Genomic DNA, 21,804 nt, shown 5'->3' on the forward strand with positions numbered 1-21,804 from the left:
TCCAGATGCTGCTTGAGTGTAAAATGGAAAGAAAGTATGATGGGGGTGATCAGTGAGTACAGATTACCATAAATGAATATACTTTTGTCCCTTCTGACGGTATTATCTAAGACAGCCTTCTTTATTGGATGAATTATTATATTTAGAGAATTTCCCTCATTAATAAGGTATATTTAGCCTTTTGTTTTAAGCAGTCAGTTTTTGCAAAATGCCATCTGTTTTTTGTTTTTTTTTTCAATTTACAGGTTAACAACTGTGGACTTCATCTGGTTCTTCAAACCTCTTCAGTGGCAGAGAGAAATAAGCCAGTAAGATCCAAATATGATTTTTTTTTAAATTACTGAAATGTAACTTAATTAGTTATTCCAACTGTATTAGTTAATACAGATGCAAAAATACTCTTGTACTTAGTATGTTGTTTTGTAAAGATTTATTTCCACCATCGGGGACAGGTGCTATATAAAATAAAAGCACTGGGGTTAATCACTGCTTTGCTATGAACCCAGAATAAGTTTCAGCATCTTGTTGTGCCTCCTTTCTGTTTTTCCTACTGCTCTGGGTGGGGAGTCTATCTGGTGCAGTGCATGTTTTCCAGTTCAGCTGTGCTGGCCAGTGTATTGTGGGGGGTGCAGTCATGTCTCAATTCCCATCTTTTTCTTCTTGCCTATGTGCTTGAGGAAGTGGAAGAGTGGCCAAGTAGAGACTGCTCCCCCTCTAGTACCACTCTCCAGCATGTGTTTGACTCATTATTATTAAGAAAACAGATTTCTTGTTACTGTATTCATGCCTAGTACCCTGAAAATAATTGTATATTGCACGTGCAAGATTTGACATTGGAGGCAATCTTTTTTAATCTACTGAATTCTTGCATTTATATTCTAAAAATAAAGATCTTCAATAGAATTATTCTTTTAATGGATATCTGTTTTATAAATAACACATTTTGGCTGAGATTTTCAAAGCCAGCAAAACAATGTAGACACCCAGTAGCTATTAATTTTAATGGGAAGTGGGTGTTCAAATTCTCTAGGCAACTTTGAAAACCTCAGCCTAACTGAAGTACTATTTGTACCTTCTGTCCATTTTCTTGTTGATAATGAAATATTTTAAATGAACATAATTTTATCTAATCTGTTTTAGATATTTATAATATGCCTGTTCAATAAACCTGTCATATGAAGTCTTTCTGGTACTTCACAGTGAAATCTGAATATTACTGCCTTATTGAAGTGAATAATACATTTTAACGTGGGGTAAATCGGCTATTAATGATCATTCCCCAGAAAAGAAATATCTACCTTAAATAAATTATAATAACCGTGTTCCGAATTTATACAGTTAACTGTAAAACAATATGTGTGTTTAAAAATCTTGTTTCACATATGTCATATTTTAAACATTGTGTTGCAGTTTGAATTCAGGGTAAATAAAGACCAGCCGTCTTTCCACAACAGGCTCTTGCAACATGATCTGGAAAAAAACTATTCAGGAAAACAAGGTAAAGTTTCCTTTTCTAGTTAACTTCTATAACCGCATTAATTATAGAAAGAAAAAGTGTGACTAGCAAACAGGAACTTATTTCATACACTGAGTACACTTTGAAAAATATTATTTCTGGCGTATGAAAGACTTGACTGTATTCTCATCTTGGTGCATGGCCACAGGGGAGACTAGCTCTAGTTATTATTTTTTGTTTGTTTCAAATTCGCTGTAATAATGTAATATTGGTGTTGTTTGCTGCTTTACCACGTAATGCTATTTGCCAATTCATTATTTAGGTAATGTAGTTTTTCATATAATAATCATGTCTTGCTTTATAAAAATCATAGAAATTGTCCATCATTTCATGGAAACTTTGTAAACATGTAAACATTTGTAGGACAACACAGCGAGTTTTGCACTGAAATAGTCTGTGCTGTGTCAGCTTTGAATGATAGAATTTAAATGTTTACAAGGCTGTTAATCCAGCATCTTGGAAAAAGGTTATTTCTCAGTCTTCTGATGCTTTTTTGAAGTACTTTGAAATCAGGAATTTTGTCACTTGCACTACTGTCTAGTTACCAGAACAGAATATGTAGGGAGTTTCCGTGTAAACCTGGGTGTCTGACATATCACACACTGTTAATTTGCTGCTTAGCTGAGGAACTAGCTCTTTAACACAATTACAGACCTAGTTTTGGGGAACTAATAGTTTTCTTTTGAATAAGGTTGGGGAAATATATTAAATATGGGGACCATCTACTATGATGATATCCCTTGATATCAAAAGTAAGAAAGTAACCAATATTCATTTTATGTGAATGTATTATGTTGAACTTGTGTGTGTGTGTGATTACTGTCTCCTATTCTATCAGTACCCATAGGCTCCATGAGCTCAAAAAATTCAGACTGTTTCTCCTAAATCTGTTGCTTCAATAATTGGGATAGTTGAATGTTCTTTCTGGAGCACTTTGTAACTTTTAACTATCTGTGCCAGAAGAAGAATTTTTTGTTTGTTTGAACTAGACAAGACAGTTTTTAGATCAAAGTCCTGTTTAAAGAGGAGAATGATTCCACTGGGAAGAAAATAGGGGTCATTTTCCTAGTGAATTTTTTTAAACAACAAAACATCTTAGCTGTTAGGAGGAAAAAGCCATATAAGATTTCACTGCCAATTGTACTGTGGATGGAAGGAGCCATAAAATTCATCATGTTTTTTGCCATGTTGCTGCTGCCTGCATCCTACAGGAATTGTGATTGGAGTGAACATAAGATTGGTTTGATTACAGTGATATGGAAGTCTCCAAACACCAATCGGTTTTTTATGTATGTGTGACATACCATGGTACAATCCAGACTAATGAGCAACTGTGTCACCCCTGCCCTGCAACTTTGGGTGCCTTACAATGCCTTGCTGAAGTTGCTCTCACCTGGGCTGCTCACAAACAGCCTTCCAGCATAAGTTTCTGTTTATGGCTGCAGCCTGCCAGACACACTTGGGTTACACTCTAGCTCTCACTAGCCTTGGTTTTATTGCAGGATGACCCCAATACATCCCCAGTCTTAGATTTCCCCTCAGAAATGTATGTCCTGTACTGCCTAGCCCTCTCTTGGACAGTACCAGTTATATTAAGTCCATTATTCCTTTAAGAGATATGCACACAACTTGTCACCCACAATGGAGTTACCCAGAAACTTCAATTTAAACACATTGGATTAGACAAAACAATAAAAAAAGTTTATTAACTACAAAGAGAGAGATTTTAAGTGAGTACAAGTAATAAGTTACAAAAGTCAGAAATGGTTACAAGAAAAATAATGTTTACTAATACCTAACTTAACAAACTATATCAGATTCAAGCAGAGTTTCTCAGGACATGCTTTCAGCAGTCTGACTGACCAAGCCCTATAGGTCAGGACCCCTCCCCCAGAATCTAACAGATGTTTCCTTTGCTGCTTCAAGTTCAGTGAATGCGATAGGCAGGGAGAGAGAAAGAGAAAGGGTAGCCTTGGGATGTTTGTCCCTCCTTTTTCTAGTTTCAGTCCCTCTCTTGAGAAACATTTCCAGCTGAGCACTAGGAGTCAAAGAATCTGTGTGGAAGGATGTTCCCTTCTGGGTTTTTTCACCTGTTTGACCTTTTTTTATTTCCCTTCATGCTTGATGACTCTGTGCTCTGTTTAATTTGCATTTAAGCAGTAAACACATTCCTTTGTTTAGGACAGACCTGTTTGCCAACTTCTGTTTTGGCAGGAGTCGGGGGTTTGGAACATATGTTAATAACATCATACAGGGAAATCTTATAACTTCACATATAATGTTGCCACACACATTTTATCAGTTTTCAGATGATACCTTACAGGGCATACTTGTACAAAGGTTATTACAATAGTGTGTAGGGTATGAATACAGGGGTGTATTCTGTCACAGCATGTCCAGTTCTTTTTAAAGAATACAAATAAACAAAATACTCTTTAACATAATGATTTTGTAGACAAATAAACGACTGATTTCTAGATAGCTTGTGTAGTTTATTTCATTGGCGCTGGAGCACCCACATGGAAAAAAGGTGGGTGCTGAGGAGCCCCTATCATCTCCCACCCCCCTGTGCGCCGGCGGGTCCAATGGATCAGCGCCTCCCACCTGCTGTGAACAGCTGTTTCGAAGTGCAGAAGGCTGGGAGGGTGGGGGGAGCAGCGAGGACGTGGCACGCTTAAGAGAGGGGGTGGAGCAGGGATGGGAAGGGGTGGGCCTTAGGAGAAGAATGGAGTAGGGATGGGGCCTGGGTGAGAGCCGGGGTCGAACACCCCTGGCTCTTCGGAAATTCAGCTCCTGTGGTTTATTTTATTGTGCAATGAACTGCAGGTTTGTGGTAATTTATATTTTTTCCTCCAGGAGATGGAAGATTATTGACCCCTTTGGTGCGTAATAAGCAAGTGTATGTCCCAGTAGCAGCCAATTTGGCAGAACTTTCTGGTCTGGAATTGAAACAAGGTGCAGGCTGTCTATCAGCATTTGGAGATTCTTCTATTCATACTCCTACAAAATCCAGAACCCGACAGGGCTGTCATAGCGCTGGTCCAAATATTTCAGGTAACTATGGAGACTAGTCTGTGTTGATAAGTAGTCCAATTTTTTTCTTTCTAATTATGTGTCTTATGGAAAAGTTATAGGTTACAACTCCTTATGCCTCTCCAGTTGCCAGGATGTGTGGCTAATCAGAAAGCACTGGCTGCTAATCCTTTATGTTTTTGTATTATGAGTATCAGAATGAGCCTTATCAATAAATTGTTAGTTATAGTTTTACATTAAAAGGACCTCTTTTCTTAAATATAGATGTCTTCTTCTTCTTCTTCCCTAAGTTTTGTATTGTCTGTATGAGCCATTGTCCAATATTATACCATACTCCACGCAGGCTTCCTGTTACGTTTCAGATTGTTTTTCAAGTCTTTGATCTTGCATGTATTGGTCCAAACAATTAAATTAAACTTATTTAATTTTCTCTTTGGTCCTATCTATTCATTATATCCCCCCCATGTCATTATTGCTTTTTTTTGTGTGTGGGGGGGGAGGAATTATCTTACTCTCCCTCTCTGCTCCCCACAAAAAAATAAAAACGAAGTTTGGGTTGCTCCAGGAATTTAACATGAAAATTAGGGGAAAGTGCCGGAAGTGTTATGTTTTTAAACAAGAATCCTACCTAATCACAGTATTCATCAGTATGTCTGGTCCAGGGGCAGGCAAACTTTTTGGCCTGTGGGCCACATCAGGTTTCCAAAATTGTATGGTGGGCCGGTTAGGGGAGGCTGTGCCTCCCCAAACAGCCAGGCGTGGCCTGGCCCCCGACCCCTATCTGACCAACCCTGCTTCTCGCCCCCCTAACAGCCCCCTCGGGACTTCTGCCCCATCCACCACCCCCGTCCCCTGATGGCCCCCGCCCCGAAAGCCCCCCACCACCCCATCCAACCCTTCCTCTCCTTCTGACTGCCCTCCCGGGACCCCTGCCCCCATTCAACCCCCTGTTTCCTGCCCTCTGACCGCCTCGACCCCTATCCACACCCCCAGCCCCGACCACCCCCTCGAACTCTCCTGCCATCCATCCAACCCTCTCTGTCCCCTTACCTCGCTGCCTGGAGCGCTGGCGGTGCTACAGCCATGCTGCCGCACAGCACAGAGCACTGGGTCAGGCTGGGGCTCTGCAGCTGCACTGCCCCAGGAGCTCGCAGGCCCCCCCCCCGCCCGCCCAGAGCATCGCGCCAGCAGCGCAGTGAGCTGAGGCTGCGCGGGGGGCGGGGGGCTAGCCTCCTGGGCCAGGAGCTGGGCTGGAGGGTCCCATGGGCCGTAGTTTGCCCACCTCTGGTCTAGTCTGACTTTAGGTTTAAAACAAAAAGGAATGAACTTTTTGATGTGTCAAAGAAACTATTCTTTGTTGCTTCTTTCAAACTTTCTTCCTCACCCTAACCCCAATTTAAAATTATTTTAATTATAAGGGAAGGAGGAATTCGTGCAATCAGCTATAGGACTTGAGCCCCCATTCTTATGGGGGGGGGGAGTATGGGCACAGTGAGCTATTTCAGAAGAATAGTTTTTTGGTGAATAGTTCTCCAAATAAGTCAGAGGTTTGCAGGCTGCTTTGGTTTTGTATGTGTTTTAATGAATTTTAAGCCCCTTCTCCTCCCCGCCAATTATTTAACTATTAAGTACAGTATAGACTCCAGAGTAGCCAATTAAATTATGTCATCAAAATAGCCCTTCCTTTCTTTCACTATAACATAGGGAGACATAGGGCCCATTCCCATAAGGTGCTGTGAACTCCTGACCGTGTGAATAATTCCATTCAGCACTTACTTGACTGGACCTTATAATGTGAGGCTGCTTCATTTTATTGTATTTTTAAAATTAAAATATCATCATCCACACCCACATGGACATATTTCCCCCTTTAAAAATATGCCTAACTTCAGGCATAGCCAGTTATAGGCTTAGAATTGGGGTGAAGTAAAATAAAATTCTTCTAGTTCACCTCTGTTTCATTTGGAAGATGTCTTCCTCAGAGTTCAACCTGTATGCAACCTGTAACCCGATGTCTGAATGATTCTGGAGCATTCTAATACAAATAAAGGTAACTTCAAGCAGGTTCCAAATTTACAATATACTATAAACAATAAGTTGGTATCAAGCTGTGTAAAATCAACCAAATGAATAGTTACGTTTCTAAAAGCATATGTATAGTATGGTTGTAGTAACTTATAAATAGCACAAGAGAAAACATGGGTAAATAATCATTCTAATATAAACACTGGGTAGAGTCAATTAAGTACTATGATGGAGTCCTAACATACATGTGAACAATGCATATCTTTTAATTTTTGGCACATAGGAATATTCTACCTTTATTCTGCAGAATTAGTGAAGCAACTTTTAAAATTTCTAAGTCAAGTTATTTTTTGTACGATTTTCTAATAGATAACATAAATTTTGGGAGCAGTTCATCAATCACACCATTTCCCATTCTGCATCGTGCTGCTGATGAAAAAATACTGAATTCTGATAGGCTGACCCTTGAAAGGTGAGGAATGTTCCAATAAGATATATTTGAGAATGGTATGTTGTGTAGATGAGAAAAATGTGCACTGCACTTAAAACTTCAATGTAATTTGTCATAAATTTGACAAATATTCCATTCGTGCCTGGTCTCAGTTTGAGAGCTAACTTTTTTTTAGGGTTGACAGATATCTTTTTTGTTATATTTGAATGGGCAAACTTTTGCATTTTAACTCCTTGTAGTTTGGTCTATAATTTGAATTCTGACATGCCAGAATCTTTAAACTAAAGACGGTCTCTATTATTATTAATTAGTATTATTCAACTAATGCCCAGAGGCCCCAATTAAAATTTGGCCCCCATTTTGTTAGATGGTACAGAGATATGAAGACATGGTCCATGTTGGCCTCCATTGCTGTGGTGGCTGAGTACTACTAAAAATTTGTTCTCACAACACTCCTCTGAGGTAGAGAAGTATGGTTATCACCGTTTTAAAGATGAGGAACCGAGGCACTGAGAGGTTAAATGAGTTACAGCTGGTCACATAGGAATTCTGTAGCAAAGCCAAAAAATAAACCCTAATTTCCTGAGTCGTAGTCCAATGCATTGATCATAACATTCTTCCATATAGATAATTATTCCCTCTTGTTAAGATGCTCAAGAGATGTCCCAAAAGAAAAAGTATGCATAAAGATCATGATTAACTCGGAGTCAGGCAATGAAAGGAACGTGATCATGCATCCTGGACCTCATTCTGTCATAATAATCTGCTTTGGAGAAGCTGAACAGCCTTCCTTCCTTCCAAGATGTTCCCTTTCCCCCTTCTCCCAAATTTGGTGGTGACACATCAGAAATGTTCTGGCTTACATTAACACTAAAAATGATTCTGCTGTTTTCTGGCATCAGTAACAAGGAGCAGGCACTGATGCACCAAGGGGTCTGAATGCCAGAGAGACGTGTGGTGAGGACAGAACACCCTAGCAGGAACACCCTAGCTTGGGCACCAGTGTACAGAGAAATATTTAGTAAAACACTTAAGAAGCTGCACAAAGAAAGCTGGTTCATGCATTGCTTATGGTTTTACAAGAAAAATACTGTGCTGAAACATGGAGGGCAGGTGCTGTGGAAGATACTGAAACACTGGAGAGAAAGCATGTCACAGCGTGAGTGAACATGTCAAAATATGCACTGGCACTCCCCAGCTGGTGTCAATACCCTAGGTAGAAATTGAAGCCATTGCTAAAAGCTAGTGGAGTGTCCTGTAACTATCTTTTGTCCAACAGTCTGGAAAAAATGGTGACAAGTCACAGCAGAATTTGTGACTTTTGCAAAATCTTAATTTTATATAAATTAGTTTAAAGGAGAATTTTTCTCTTCTCTAGTGCAAATTTGTTTTGATTCTTCCATCCCTAATAGATGCCTTATAAATGGGCATCCCATCTGAAAATTGTAAAAATACTATATTTTGCTCCTTTTCATGTAAATGGTGATAAAGTCCTGCATTAATGATGCATAATTCTTTTACGAGTCAAGTTCCTAACTAATGGTAAGATTAGAAAAATTATCTACACATTCAGGGTAAAACTCTGGCCCCATTGAGGTCAATGGGAGTTTTGTTATGGTTAGCAGGGCCAGGATTTCACCCTCACTTGTTAACTTGTCTGTCGGGTTTTATGAATTTCTGGGATAACACATTGTGGCTATGAGGTCATTTCTGGCTACATAACTATAGTGGCATAACTTTTAGAATAATAATAAAAAAGCAAAGGTCTTAAAAATGAAATAGTAAAACAGGATAAATCCCTAGCCTGCAAAAGTTTATATCCCAGCATGTAGCTACTCCCACAAGGAGTCCCATGAGTTCAGTGGGATTCCTCCTAGAAGCCACTGTCAGAGGGGCTGTAACCCTTTGCAGCACCACACCCACAACTTGTTTTACTTTTGTGTATAGCCTAGATTGGTTTTGTTTTTACTTGTCATATTTAACGTGTATTGTTGCATTTATTAGTTTTATAAAGTAAAAGTTCAATAAACCAATGAATACCCCCCAAATATTAAAAGGATAGTTTTTGATTGGCATTAGTATAAATATGGACTGCTGATATGGTATCCAGGCTGCCACTGGCTGTTGGAAGATTAAAATGTTGACACAGAGGGGCTGATACTGAGATGATGACTCTGTAGCAACACTGCTGAGTAACAAGTAAATAAATGATGATTAAAAGAAAGGCTTTAGGAAACATTTTGAAGCCTCTGGCCATATTTATTAATACAATTTGGTGCAAAATTTATATATTGAGTTTAGTTAACATCACGTAGTTCTAACAGTTCTTAAAATAAATGAAGTTTAACAATATAGTGCAATGAAATGACTTTATTCTATGTGTTTTATTATCAGAGTAGTTCAGATTATTAAAAGAACACTAAATACAAAACAAAAATGGAATATTGAAAATTGTCATGATCTCTTCAGGATTCTTTGGTATAATTCACATTTGCACAATATTTTTACAAATATATTTAATTCCTACTAGGGAGAGTTTGTTTTATGACCTACTTTACGTTTTTTAATTTTCTAATAATGGATTACAAAATTATTACTTATCTTTCTTTTTCAGGCAAAAACTGACAGTTTGTCCAGTTATCGATGGGGAAGAACATCTTCGCCTGTTGAACTTCCAGCATAACTTTATAACTCGGATCCAGAATATCTCTAATCTGCAGCATCTTGTTTTCTTAGATTTATATGATAATCAGATAGAGGAAATAAGTGGGCTTTCAACTCTGTGGTCTCTACGTGTCCTCCTGTTGGGGAAGAACAGGTAACAAAAGTTCTTTTGAATAGATCTGTATATTTTATTTATGGTGTAACACCTGTAGCCTGCATCATATCTGTTCTGTTTAAAGTTCCCGATTGTCAGATTAGTTATGAGAGCTGCAAACTGTTTCATTCATCTCTGTTAGGACCAATGTGGAGCATGGTGCTGGGATTTTTCATTTTTCCAAAATGCCACAAAACTCAGCATTTTTGCTATGGAATTTGCCATTTTGTCTGCAGCCAGATGTTGAACAACTTTTATATCCCTATGTTGCCAGGAACTGCCTGCTGGTGACTCTTGCTCTCTAGTTTTCCCCACAAGAGGGCGTTAATTGAATTACAGTGCATAATCCCTGCACTGTTTGATGTATCCAGGTATCAGGGGGTTGGAGAACCAAGCGCTGGAGTTCAGCTTGCAGCTAGAGAGTGGAGGGAGTGAGAAGTTTGTAAGCCAAGTGGAGAATAGCACAGTAATGAAGTCCTAGGGAGTAGTGGAAAGGAGCTTCAGAAGTTGCCTACAGTCTCCCCTTTTCCTGTCATATATTGGAGGAAGGAGGGTGGAGGCTACAGGAAGGGAGCTAAACGGCTCGGGCTCTATGCTCTATAGTTTTAAAAAATTGTCAAAATAATAATGACAAGTGGTAAATGAATAAGTATTTTTAACTGAGATGTGCATGGTTTTGTATGAGTAAGGGAGGATGCGAATGCAAGGTATTTCATGATGGTAGAATAAATGTTTCAGTGAAATTTAGGGTTTGCTGATGTGAAATTGGGTCCCATTGTGCCACTGTGTCTGGGGACTTGAATTTAGCTTTCTGGTACAATGGAGTGGCTACACCACATTTAAATATGGAGGAGCAGACTAGTAAGTAGATCTAAATAATATGGGATCTTGGGATCTTGAGTCTGATAGTGCTTCTAATTATACAGTTCTGTTGACAGTGTAACAAATAAGTTAAAAGTTGAAATATTAACAATTTATATTGTAATACAGGACAATGGATATTGCAAGGAGTGCACAAATTCAGATTACTATGCAAGAATTTTTAGCAATTTCTATTGACGTCCTCACTTTCAGTAAAATGGTTATTTTTTTAAAAGTAAACTAGTTTATCTGCATGATTCTGAGAACAAAGGCTGGTTTAAGTTCACAGCTCCCGAAGTTATGTGGTTACATCAGAATCTCGGCTTTCATTTAAATGTAAAAATAATTTTCTAGCCCTCTGTTTTCTGGCACTCATGGTTGTAAAGAAAAACTTGAAAATGTGACCCAAATATAACTTGTGCAGTGACAGCTAGTTGATTTTGCAGTCAGCCTGAAACAAAAGCTTTGAGAGAGGTGAACTGTATCTCAGTAGGGTGTTAACTTCAGGACCCACTGTTCTGAGGTGAGGGGGAGCCTGAGGTGGGGGGAAAATGGGAGTCTTAAGCTGCTACCCTCCTTTCTGCCACAACCATTCCAAGAGGAAGTGGTGGCCATAGCATGGGAGCGGGAGCCTGGGGACAGAACTATTGTGGGGTCTCTGTTGTACCTAAGGCATACATTGCTCCAGTACAGCCCTGCTGAAAAGTGCATCTTAAACCTGAAGAAATTAACTAACACAATAGGGCTTGGCATCTTTGATACACCCCTATACAACTCTGCAGATGCCTGATTGTTCCAAAGGGGGTGTGTGGTTGACTGGTCCGTTTGTAACTCTGGTGTTCGTAACTCTGAGGTTCTACTGTAAATTGAATTGGTTTACATCAATGTAATTGATAACAGATTCTGGCCCATCAGCATAGGAATGAATCTGTTTCAAAACTAAACCTAGAATGTCAGTTAATTTAAAGTATGCAAATATACAAATATGAAGTTTTCAGTGGAGTAAATGCCTCCACGGTTTTAGGATTGTGAAGTTAAATTTCTTTCACTCTTAAACACTGTACACATGGCTGGATATCAGGTTTCAAGAAAAGATATAAGTTTGCAATCTTAACACTTTACTTTGCTTAGATGAGGCATGATATTTAGTAGGAATTCTCTGGATTAACTGGATTAACTTTGAATTCTCCTAGGTATCAATTTCTGTATGCTATTAGGTTCTCAATGTTAATGGCTTTTCTCTGTGGGAGATGCTAGAAGTCATCTACTTCAGATCAAGTTTTGTCTCAGATCTGGCGTTCAGGTCAGGTCTTTTTTTGATTTTGGTCAAACTTGTTCAGGGAATACTGGGTGTTAGTTTTAAAGAAATTAATCACTTAAGGACTTCTGCGCCAAAGAAGATTTATTAAGGAGTTTCCTCTCTGGTGCCTTGGACACTGAACTACCTTTCAATGAGATAAGGTGAGAGTTACCAGTCTTTCCCAGTAGTTGTTCACTTTCGCTAACTGCCCAGGTTTGCCAGTCTGCTGTTTCTGTTTGTCTCTTTATTAGATGGTACTATGTTGCGGGAATGCCTGGTTCTGATTGTTTTTTTCATCTCCTCTCTGAATCTTAAAGTTCTCTCTCCCCTTTGTCCCCTCAGCTCAAACCAAATCTCAGTTTCTCCTATGACATGGATACTTTTTCACTGTACTGATGAGGGTGGAATCTACATAAACATAAATCAGCTGAGTTTGAATGGAATGAAAATAGAGAAGGGCCTTGGGTTATAAGCCACCAGGCACCATTCCAGGAAGTTTCCATGGAAACACTCATTAAAACAGGTGTTTTATCTGTCTTACCCTCATCTTCCCTTAGTGGTTTAAAAAAATTCAGAAAGACACATAGGAGCAACAAATTTAACCTTTTTCTTTCTGGAACTGGAGTGGTTGTTTCTACAAACAGAAGGCCTTCATTCACGAGTACACCAGTTTAAAGGAGGTTTTTTACTTGTTGATACTTGGTTGAGCTATTTTATGTTTTATTTGTGAGATTATTAAATCTCACTAGGGTAAACTCATTTTTGATATACTCAGCAATGATGATGGAGCTAGGCTGTAAACAATAAATCTGGCCTATCATGTTTAGGCATCATGTTTTATATTTTTTCTCAAAAACTTCTTTAACTTTGCAACAGTGGTAATAATACACACAATCAGGATGTCAAATGTGATGAAACAATCTGTCCAATGTACAGTGCTTTTCTAAGAATATTACATTAAAACAACAACAAGAAAATTTTATTGACATCCAGGGACACACAATACAAAACTAAAACTTAACCGAAACAAAAATTAGAACCCTGTCCCAAATGTTTTTAAATAACCAAAAATTGGGCAAGCTGTCTACAGATTAACTTTTATGTATTTTGGAGAAACATAGTAAGGCTTGTGTATTGGCTAAAAATAATAAGATTTTTGCCATTTTTATTAAGAATAATAGTTGTTTTTTTAAAAAAAGTCCAAAGATTTAGTCTTAGAGAGTGAGTCCTCCATTTGTTCACATTAATTCAAGAATGGGACCCATCTCTTTAATAATCATGTATTAATTGCATGTAATATCAGTTAATCTTTCCATAATAATTATATCCCACGCTTCAGTCACCCAAAATGAGGTTGAGAGCATTTTGTTTTTTTCCCAAAATAAGTCTGTCATGCCAAGGGGAGAGGTTGCCTTTCCTTTGCTGAAATATATTTTCTCACTAGAGTTTTCTCAACTGCAGGGTCCCAGGAAAACTCAACCTTTGTAATTTTTTTCTTAAATGAGAGGATACTTCTAATCGGAAAGCTTGAGGAAACCATAACAGTCCCACTAAATACATAAGTGTTCCACTTTTCCCACATTTATACCAATGTTTATTAAAGACTGCTCTATTTATTCTTTTCTTTTAATGTTAAAATGGGCCAAAACCTGAACTATGTTTCTGTATCCTTCCTCAGCTAAAACTGGATCATAGCTGAACCATCCTGATATTCATTTCTTTTTGCAAAAGATATAACTGAAAAAGGTTCTGTAAAACCAAACCTATTCTATTTTTGTATAATGAACTTTCCATTCTTGCTGTCTTCTCCAGATGTCCACTCTTAACAGATGTTGAAAAGGAACTTGCAAAAAGCCAGTTTAGGCTCTAACATGCTCTGAGCATTGGCCATTTCCTTTCTAAATACCCATTGGGTGCACATTGCTCCATCAAGTTCTGTTCCATTTTTTCCAGCTGTTGGTGTTCTGAACCACTTTGCATTTGCTTTAGTAGTGTTCAATGTTTTCCTTTGTATTTAGCTTTTGTAGGAATAGTTTAGTCTTAATTTTGTTAGGTTTTTTATTTTAAAGAGTTAAAGCTGATCTTGCCAAAACCAGCGTCGTGCCAAAAACAGTATGTGATGTTGTCATAATAGATTTGTTACCAGCAAGCACACTACACTTTTTCAGTCCTTCCCTTCCACTCTTCCAGAAAAAAGGTCTCATTTGGACCTTTTGTTTCTGAGCCTGAATTCTTTAAACAGGTCAGTATTAATTTTTCACTCAGTGTATAGGCTGGAAGAAAGTTTTTCTCTAGTTTATTGCCAGAAGCTAATCTACAGAACGGCTAACGTGTGCCTCAAACTTCACTGCAACAAGGTGGTAGTCCCAAGTAAACTTAGCCACTTCTAATCTCAAACCATCTATCTCCAGTCATCAAACTTTCCTCTTTTTTTAACTGCATATCAATTCACCATCTTGGAGTAGTAAATGTTGAAGACGTTACATAAGATATACATGCTCCAATTCTTACAATCATCTTTTCCTGCTGAACTTTTTTACATGAAACTTTTATCAATATTTCCACAAAAGTTTCCTACTTTTAATATACACATGAGCCCATGTAATCTTGTCATTGAAGATTGTCTCTAAAAGTAGTTTTAATATTTTGCACATTTCTCTGCTACGGATGAAGGTGTCTGTCTTTCTGCACAAAAAGTAGGCTGTTAAATTGGTCCCTTCCAGCCAGTTTAAATATTTTCTACAAGTAGTTCATCTTTAGATGGGAAGACAGTACATAGACTGGATGGTGGATTTTCCCACTGGTTCATGGTTTCTGCTATGGTGGTAGGAAATACAACTAGCAAATAGCATAACTACAAAAATATAGGCCAAATCCTGAAACCTTTACTCATATGAGTACTCCTATCTAATCGATAGGCGTAGTTGTGTCACTAAGGGCTGTATGATGAGACTCTGTGTTTGTTCAAGTCATTCATATCGACCATCTCCAGCAAAAGGCTGTACTTTATCGCTTGAATTGGAAAAATCATTAAGCAAATTTTAGGTGGTTTATCCACCTGATTACCAAGGAAGTGTTTTCTAATGTTAAAAAAAAAAATCCTATAAAGTTGTCAGAAAGTATTGTATTATTCGTATTTATTTGGGGGCCTTAGCTTTTTGCACTGCAGCATTAAATATTTTACTTATGACTTTTAAGCATATTGCCTAGTACTACATAAAACAATTATTATTTAAGACTGCTATGAAAGGTCAAAGTTTCCAAATAGTAATAACATCAGAGTGCTGGTATAGTATGCTGTATATAAAAGTTATGGTTTGGAAACAGCCACTGAAGAGTTGTATTTTGATAAATGGCTAGAAAGAACCCTTTTTTTTTTACCTTGTTCTGGTTTTTCTAATTGGTTCTTGAAGAATAGAACATGGGATGTTTAATACAGTCTGCCAGTAGGTGATGCTGTTGTCTACATAATAATGTATGGTGACTTGAGGTTGGAATCTCAGCAAATGGAACAGAACAAAAAAAAAAAAGCAGTAAAATAGTAGGACTCTTCAGGGCTCTGAGTTAGGCCTTGGTAAGGAGTGGAATGTGCTTGAGAAGAGATGTTGCCAGCCACAGAAATCTCAGCAGCTCTCCAACATCACTTTCTACAAGCTATTACTCTCTGATCCCACTGAGAGTTACCAAAAGAAACTACACCATCTGCTCAAGAAACTGCCAGTAAAAGCACAAGAACAAATCTGCACAGACACACCCCTAGAACCCTGACCAGGGGTATTCTGTCTGCTACCCAAGATCCATAAACCTGGAAATCCTGGACACCCCATCGTCTCAGGCATTGGCACCCTGACAGCAGGATTGTCTGGCTATGTAGACTCCCTCCTCAGGCCCTACGCTACCAGCACTCCCAGCTATCTTCGAGACACCACTGACTTCCTGAGGAAACTACAATCCATCGGTGATCTTCCTAAAAACACCATCCTGGCCACTATGGATATAAAAGCCCTCTACACCAACATTTCACACAAAGATGGACTACAAGCCAGCAGGAACAGTATCCCCGATAATGTCACGGCAAACCTGGTGGCTGAACTTTGTGACTTTGTCCTCACCCATAACTGTTTCACATCTGGGGACAATGTATACCTTCAATTCAGCGGCACTGCTATGGGTACCCGCATAGCCCCACAGTATGCCAACATTTTTATGGCTGACTTAGAACAACGCTTCCTCAGCTCTCGCCTCCTAATGCCCCTACTCTACTTGCGCTACATTGATGACATCTCCATCATCTGGACCCATGGAAAAGAAGCCCTTGAGGAATTCCACCATGATTTCAACAATTTCCATCCCACCATCAACCTCAGCCTGGACCAGTCCACACAAGAGATCCACTTCCTGGACACTACGGTGCTAATAAGGGGTGGTCACATAAACACCACCCTATACCGGAAACCTACTGACTGCTATACTTAACCTACATGCCTCCAGCTTTCATCCAGATCACACCACACGATCCATTGTCTACAGCCAAGCTCTACGATACAACCACATTTGCTCCAACCTCTCAGACAGAGACAAACACCTATAAGATCTCTATCAAGCATTCTTACAACTACAGTACCCACCTGCTGAAGTGAAGAAACAGATTGACAGAGCCAGAAGAGTACCCAGAAGTCACCTACTACAGGACAGGCCCAACAAAGAAAATAACAGAACGCCGCTAGCCATCACCTTCAGCCCCCAACTAAAACCTCTCCAACACATCATCAAGGATCTACAACCTATCCTAAAGGATGACCCATCGCTCTCACAGACCGTGGGAGACAGGCCAGTCCTTGCTTACGGACTGCCCCCCATCCTGAAGCAAATACTCGCCAGCAACCACACAACAAAACCACTAATCCAGGAACCTATCCTTGTAACAAAGCCTGTTGCCAACTGTGTCCACATAGCTATTCAGGGGACACCATCATAGGGCCTAATCACATCACCCACACTATCAGAGGCTCATTCACGTGCACATCTACCAATGTGATAGATGCCATCATGTGCCAGCAGTGCCCCTCTGCCATGTACATTGGCCAAACGGAACAGTCTCTACGTAAAAGAGTAAATCAGACGTCAGGACACAAATCAGACGTCAGGAATTATAACATTCAAAAACCAGTCGGAGAACACTTCAATCTCTTTGGTCACTCGATTACAGACCTAAAAGTGGCAATTCTTCAACAGAAAATCTTCAAAAACAGACTCCAACGAGAGACTGCAGAATTGGAATTAATTTGCAAACTGGATACAATTAACTTAGGCTTGAATAAAGACTGGGAGTGGATGAGTCATTACACAAAGTAAAACTATTTCCCCTTGTTTATTTCCCCTCCTACTGTTCTTGTCAACTGCTGGAAATGGCCCACCTTGATTATCACTACAAAAGGTTCCCCTCCCCACCGCTGCTGGTCATAGCTCACCTTTCCTGATCACTCTTGTTACAGTCTGTATGGTAACACCCCTTGTTTCATGTTTTCTGTGTGTAAAAAATCTCCCCACTATATTTTCCACTGTATGCATCCGATGAAGTAAGCTGTAGCTCAGAAAGCTTATGCTCAAATAAATTTTTTAGTCTCTAAGGTGCCACAAGTACTCCTTTTCTTTTTACAGATACAGACTAACACGGCTGCTACTCTGAAACCTGTCATCTCCCTTTACTTTTCCTTTGACATCTTGTATTACTTACAAGAAGTCCAGTGATCTTCAGTTTAATGTTCTTAGTGATTTTCTCACTAGAATCTCCCTTCCTACAAACTCCCAAAAGCCTTCATCACTAATGGTTCCTTTCTAGGTGAGAAGGGACGGGATCAGCTCTTTGCCAGTAGTGTTCTTCTTCAACCAGTGGGGTTTTCTATGGAGAAAGTATTTTGTTTCCAGGTCCCCCCCTCAGAGGCTGAGCACTCTGGATCTGTATTACTATTGACAGCCAGAAAGAGAGTCAAGAGCATAGGTACCTGACTTTTATCCCGTTCCCCCAGAGTGGCAGTGTGCTGCATTCAAGCTAGACCAACAGCCTAGCACTATTTACAGTTTAATAGTATATTTCATATTTTTTATACTGAAGACTATAGATATAATATGTCGTCTATATTTTCTTTTAATTAGCCTGAGCTGTAACATAGACTAAAACTGGTATAAATGCATCTTATATTTAAAATTGTTATTCTAAAATTAAGGAGTCTGTCTCTGTTATGTGCTGTTTGCTAAAACTGCAGTTTCAGGCTGTTTCTGTAATACAGTAGTTAGTGCACTTATTTAGTATTTTAACACTGAATTAGGATGAGGATTTTGAACTGTTGCTTCAGATGTCATTACATCCTAGAGTAGACTAAGCAACAGGTTCCTTAGTGGCAAGTTCGGGGGTTGGTGAATTGAATATGTTTTTAAAGGTAAAGGAAAGAATATATTTGCTCAAAGCAGGCAAAATACCTGTCAGTTAATGTTTAGATTTTTTAAATAGTTTTGGCTTCGGGAGTAAAGTTCATCTGATGGCTGGAACTAGCATTTTCTATCAAGTACTGTATTGGTAATGGGTGAGTTGAAGCATGAGGATGGAGATTGTAAGATAGCAGCTACATCAAAGGAGAAGGAAGCACTTAATCTTGCAGAACAAGAGACAATGGAAAATAAAGGGAGGGTGGATTAAAATAAAAACATCTAGTGTGACAGTAGAAGGAAGATGTAAAAATTAGGATGTGTAGATGGTAAACCAAGGGGAGAAAGGAAAAGTATGTAAGTCAGCAAGTTAACCTTTGTTCTTGTACCAGCCACAGTGAAATGGATATGGATGTAAGCTGTTCATTTTCAAAGTGGTGTAAAATAAACTGGATGATAATGTTTGGTGCACCGGATTCTTTTGATATACTGGTAAATGCAGACCTGCTATAATGATGGAAGATCCATTTCCTAGAGCCTTTAATGTATGTGCAAAGGCTGTTTCACAACAAAGTGAGTGATTTGGGTAAACTTTCTTTGATGCAACAGATTCAGATATTATTTTAGAATTGAGGAATTAAGGGTAAATGTAACAATCTCACAGAATTTCAACAGATGTAATTGTTTTTTTAATTACTGTAAAAAGGTGTACTGGCCTTTAAGGTTTTATAGGTAGGCTAGCAATACTGTTCCAAGAACAGTACTTCTAGAATAGAGAAATAGTCATTGAAGAAAAGGCAGTGGCTTCGGGAAAGCAATCTAGGGTTTGGGAAAAAGAACCCATACTCCGAAATGCTTTTAAATCCTCTTGATGTTCCTCATTCCAGTCTTAGACAGTTGGACACCACTCTGTATCACCTAAAGTGAAGGGTCTCTTGAGAGCTCAGAAACATTATAAATTGGTTAAAGGATTGACTAGTTTCATTCTAGTTGACATAAATTGTGATACATTTATTTAAAATTAAAACAAAAAAATAATTTTGTGGGAAAATGTAATTCTGCTTTGTGAGTAGAGCTTATCTATCTTTGTATTATCACTTTAGGTGGGGTGTGTGTGGGTGTGTGTGTATTTATATAATATAGACACACACACACACTCTACTGAAGAGTCCTAAGTTAAACAAAATCCGTTCTTTCAGTATTATTTTAGCTTGTTGGCAAGAAAGCATCCTGTTGAGTGAAAATCAGACCTGTACTGCATGTGTATTCCCATACTGAATGCTTGACAGACACCAAAAGGTTAATACATGATTACATTACAGGCCACACTTGGGGGAGAAAGTATATCAGAAAACTGTAATAGTGGCACTCCGTGACCCTCTTTTGTTATAATTATCTTGATTTACTAATTAAGTAGTATCTTCCAGAATAACTGTTAAATTCGTTTTGTAATTCCTATGAAGTAAATTGGTTCTGGTGGTGACCTTTTGGCAGTTTCATTTCTAACGTCCTAAAACAGTATTCCTCAATTAATCACAACAGACATTGGTACATTACATTTTATAGAGAAAGGTGCTATGTTTTTCTCTTTCCCCAGTGGCAGTAGCACCTGGTATTATGACTTTAGCCTTTACTCAACACCTGTATCACTGGGTTCCTAAAGTGTCTTGAATGGGTATGGGCTATATACAGAAGTTTACTCATTTCGGTTGGTTGACAGTTACCCTCTTATTTTCTTATACTTGGTACGAATAGATGATAAGCTAAATGTTTTTGTAGAAGAAATGTCAAAATACTTTAATCTGAAATGAAAAACAACTTTTGTCAACATTTAAATGTTTCAGAATAAAGAAAATCTCAAATCTGGAGAACTTAAAAAATCTTGATGTTTTGGATCTTCATGGAAATCAGGTACTGTACAGTAAGTACATCTGTTATTTTAAACCATTTGCAAATAACACTGATTTAGACATGTTGCATCTCCAGTGTGGTTTCCTGTAGTATTACTTTTATGAAGGAGGAGTTAATAGTTTTACAACTGCTTTTATTAGTGCGTTCACAGAGATTTATAAATTAATCAAAGGGAGCATGATGTTATTTTGGATTTTGGTTTCTAATTTCTTATATTTGCAGAAGTTTATGAAAAGTAAAACCATTAACTTACTAAATATTCATACAACTAAAAATAACAGGATCAGTTCACTTAGAGCTACAACACACTCATCTAACGCAAAATAGCTGTGATGTAGCTAAAATAATATGCAGTCATTTTTATGGTAGAAGAGTTAAAATGGTTACAGTAACCAGTGAAATATTGCATCTACAAATGACTCATTGCATAAAGTACAATAATTCAAAATCTGGACAGTGAATAATACAGGGAGGCAGTATTGTCTGTGATTAGTGCAGTGGCTTGAGCTTTGGGAAATCCAGGATATGGTCCTAGGTTTGCCAAGAATATCCAATATGACATGGGTAGATCACTTAACCAGTGAAGAATGCATCAGTTTCCCTGCCTCTAAAATAGGGGTATGTAATCATCTTTGTATATTGCTTCTATTTACTCTGATGAAGAGGTTATCAAAGTGAAAAGTGTTATTATAATAGATATGTTTGAGAGAGAGTAAGGGGACTGTAAGGTTCTCAGTACTTTTTCTGATCTATCCAGTGGAAAAGTGTGTAAGGATAAGTAAGTCAGGTACAGTATTCTTTTGGCAAATGTAAAATGTGTGATACAAAATGTTTAAGTAGCTGAGCTGTTTAAAATAATTTGTGGTGATCCTGAATATGTAAAATCGATGTATGAATACTCTGGATTCTTGATCTGACAAGGCTCTGTCCTAATGTTGCTCCTTATTGTGTTACTGCTGCACTTTGTAGAGAGTGGGGAATGGAAATACCTACATAAAAGCTTTAATGAACAATTTACATAGGTGAAAACATAATTGTTTCTTTGGATTAGCTTTTTTATTGAACTTTTAGGAGTAGTAGTATGTGCTCAAATACATAGTGATAGGGCAATATAAAAACATAGTGTCTGCTTTTAGAGAGGGCCTAAATTTTTAGGGGATTGTGTGTTTGAGAACGACCATCTCAAGGTTCCTCCCCCACTCTGAACTCTAGGGTACAGATGTGGGGACCTGCATGAAAATCTCCTAAGCTTACTTTTACCAGCTTAGGTTAAAACTTCCCCAAGGTACAGATTAATTTTATTCTTTGTCCTTGGAATAACCACTGCCACCACCAAACTCTAACTGGGTTTACTGGGAAACGTAGTTTGGACACGTGTTTCCCCCCAAAATCCTCCCAACCCTTGCACCCCACTTCCTGGGAAAGGTTTGGTAAAAATCCACACCAATTTGCATAGGTGACCA

The 21,804-nt window shown here is 38.5% G+C and overlaps 1 protein-coding gene across 2 annotated transcripts in view; it reads left to right on the top strand.

Annotated features, from left to right (window-relative positions):
- The window catches only part of LRRC49 (leucine rich repeat containing 49), a 125,486-nt gene that overhangs the window by 2,728 nt on the left and 100,954 nt on the right, over positions 1–21,804 (top strand). For both annotated transcript variants that reach the window (XM_077828045.1, XM_077828046.1), the window contains exons 2-7: positions 246–308; positions 1,411–1,498; positions 4,373–4,570; positions 6,944–7,046; positions 9,640–9,843; positions 20,275–20,341. In XM_077828045.1, the coding sequence (XP_077684171.1) occupies positions 246–308; positions 1,411–1,498; positions 4,373–4,570; positions 6,944–7,046; positions 9,640–9,843; positions 20,275–20,341 (723 nt within the window). The remainder of the gene's footprint in view (positions 1–245; positions 309–1,410; positions 1,499–4,372; positions 4,571–6,943; positions 7,047–9,639; positions 9,844–20,274; positions 20,342–21,804) is intronic.

Source organism: Eretmochelys imbricata, chromosome 10 (assembly GCF_965152235.1).
Source record: "Eretmochelys imbricata isolate rEreImb1 chromosome 10, rEreImb1.hap1, whole genome shotgun sequence".
Lineage (NCBI taxonomy): Eukaryota > Metazoa > Chordata > Testudines > Cheloniidae > Eretmochelys > Eretmochelys imbricata.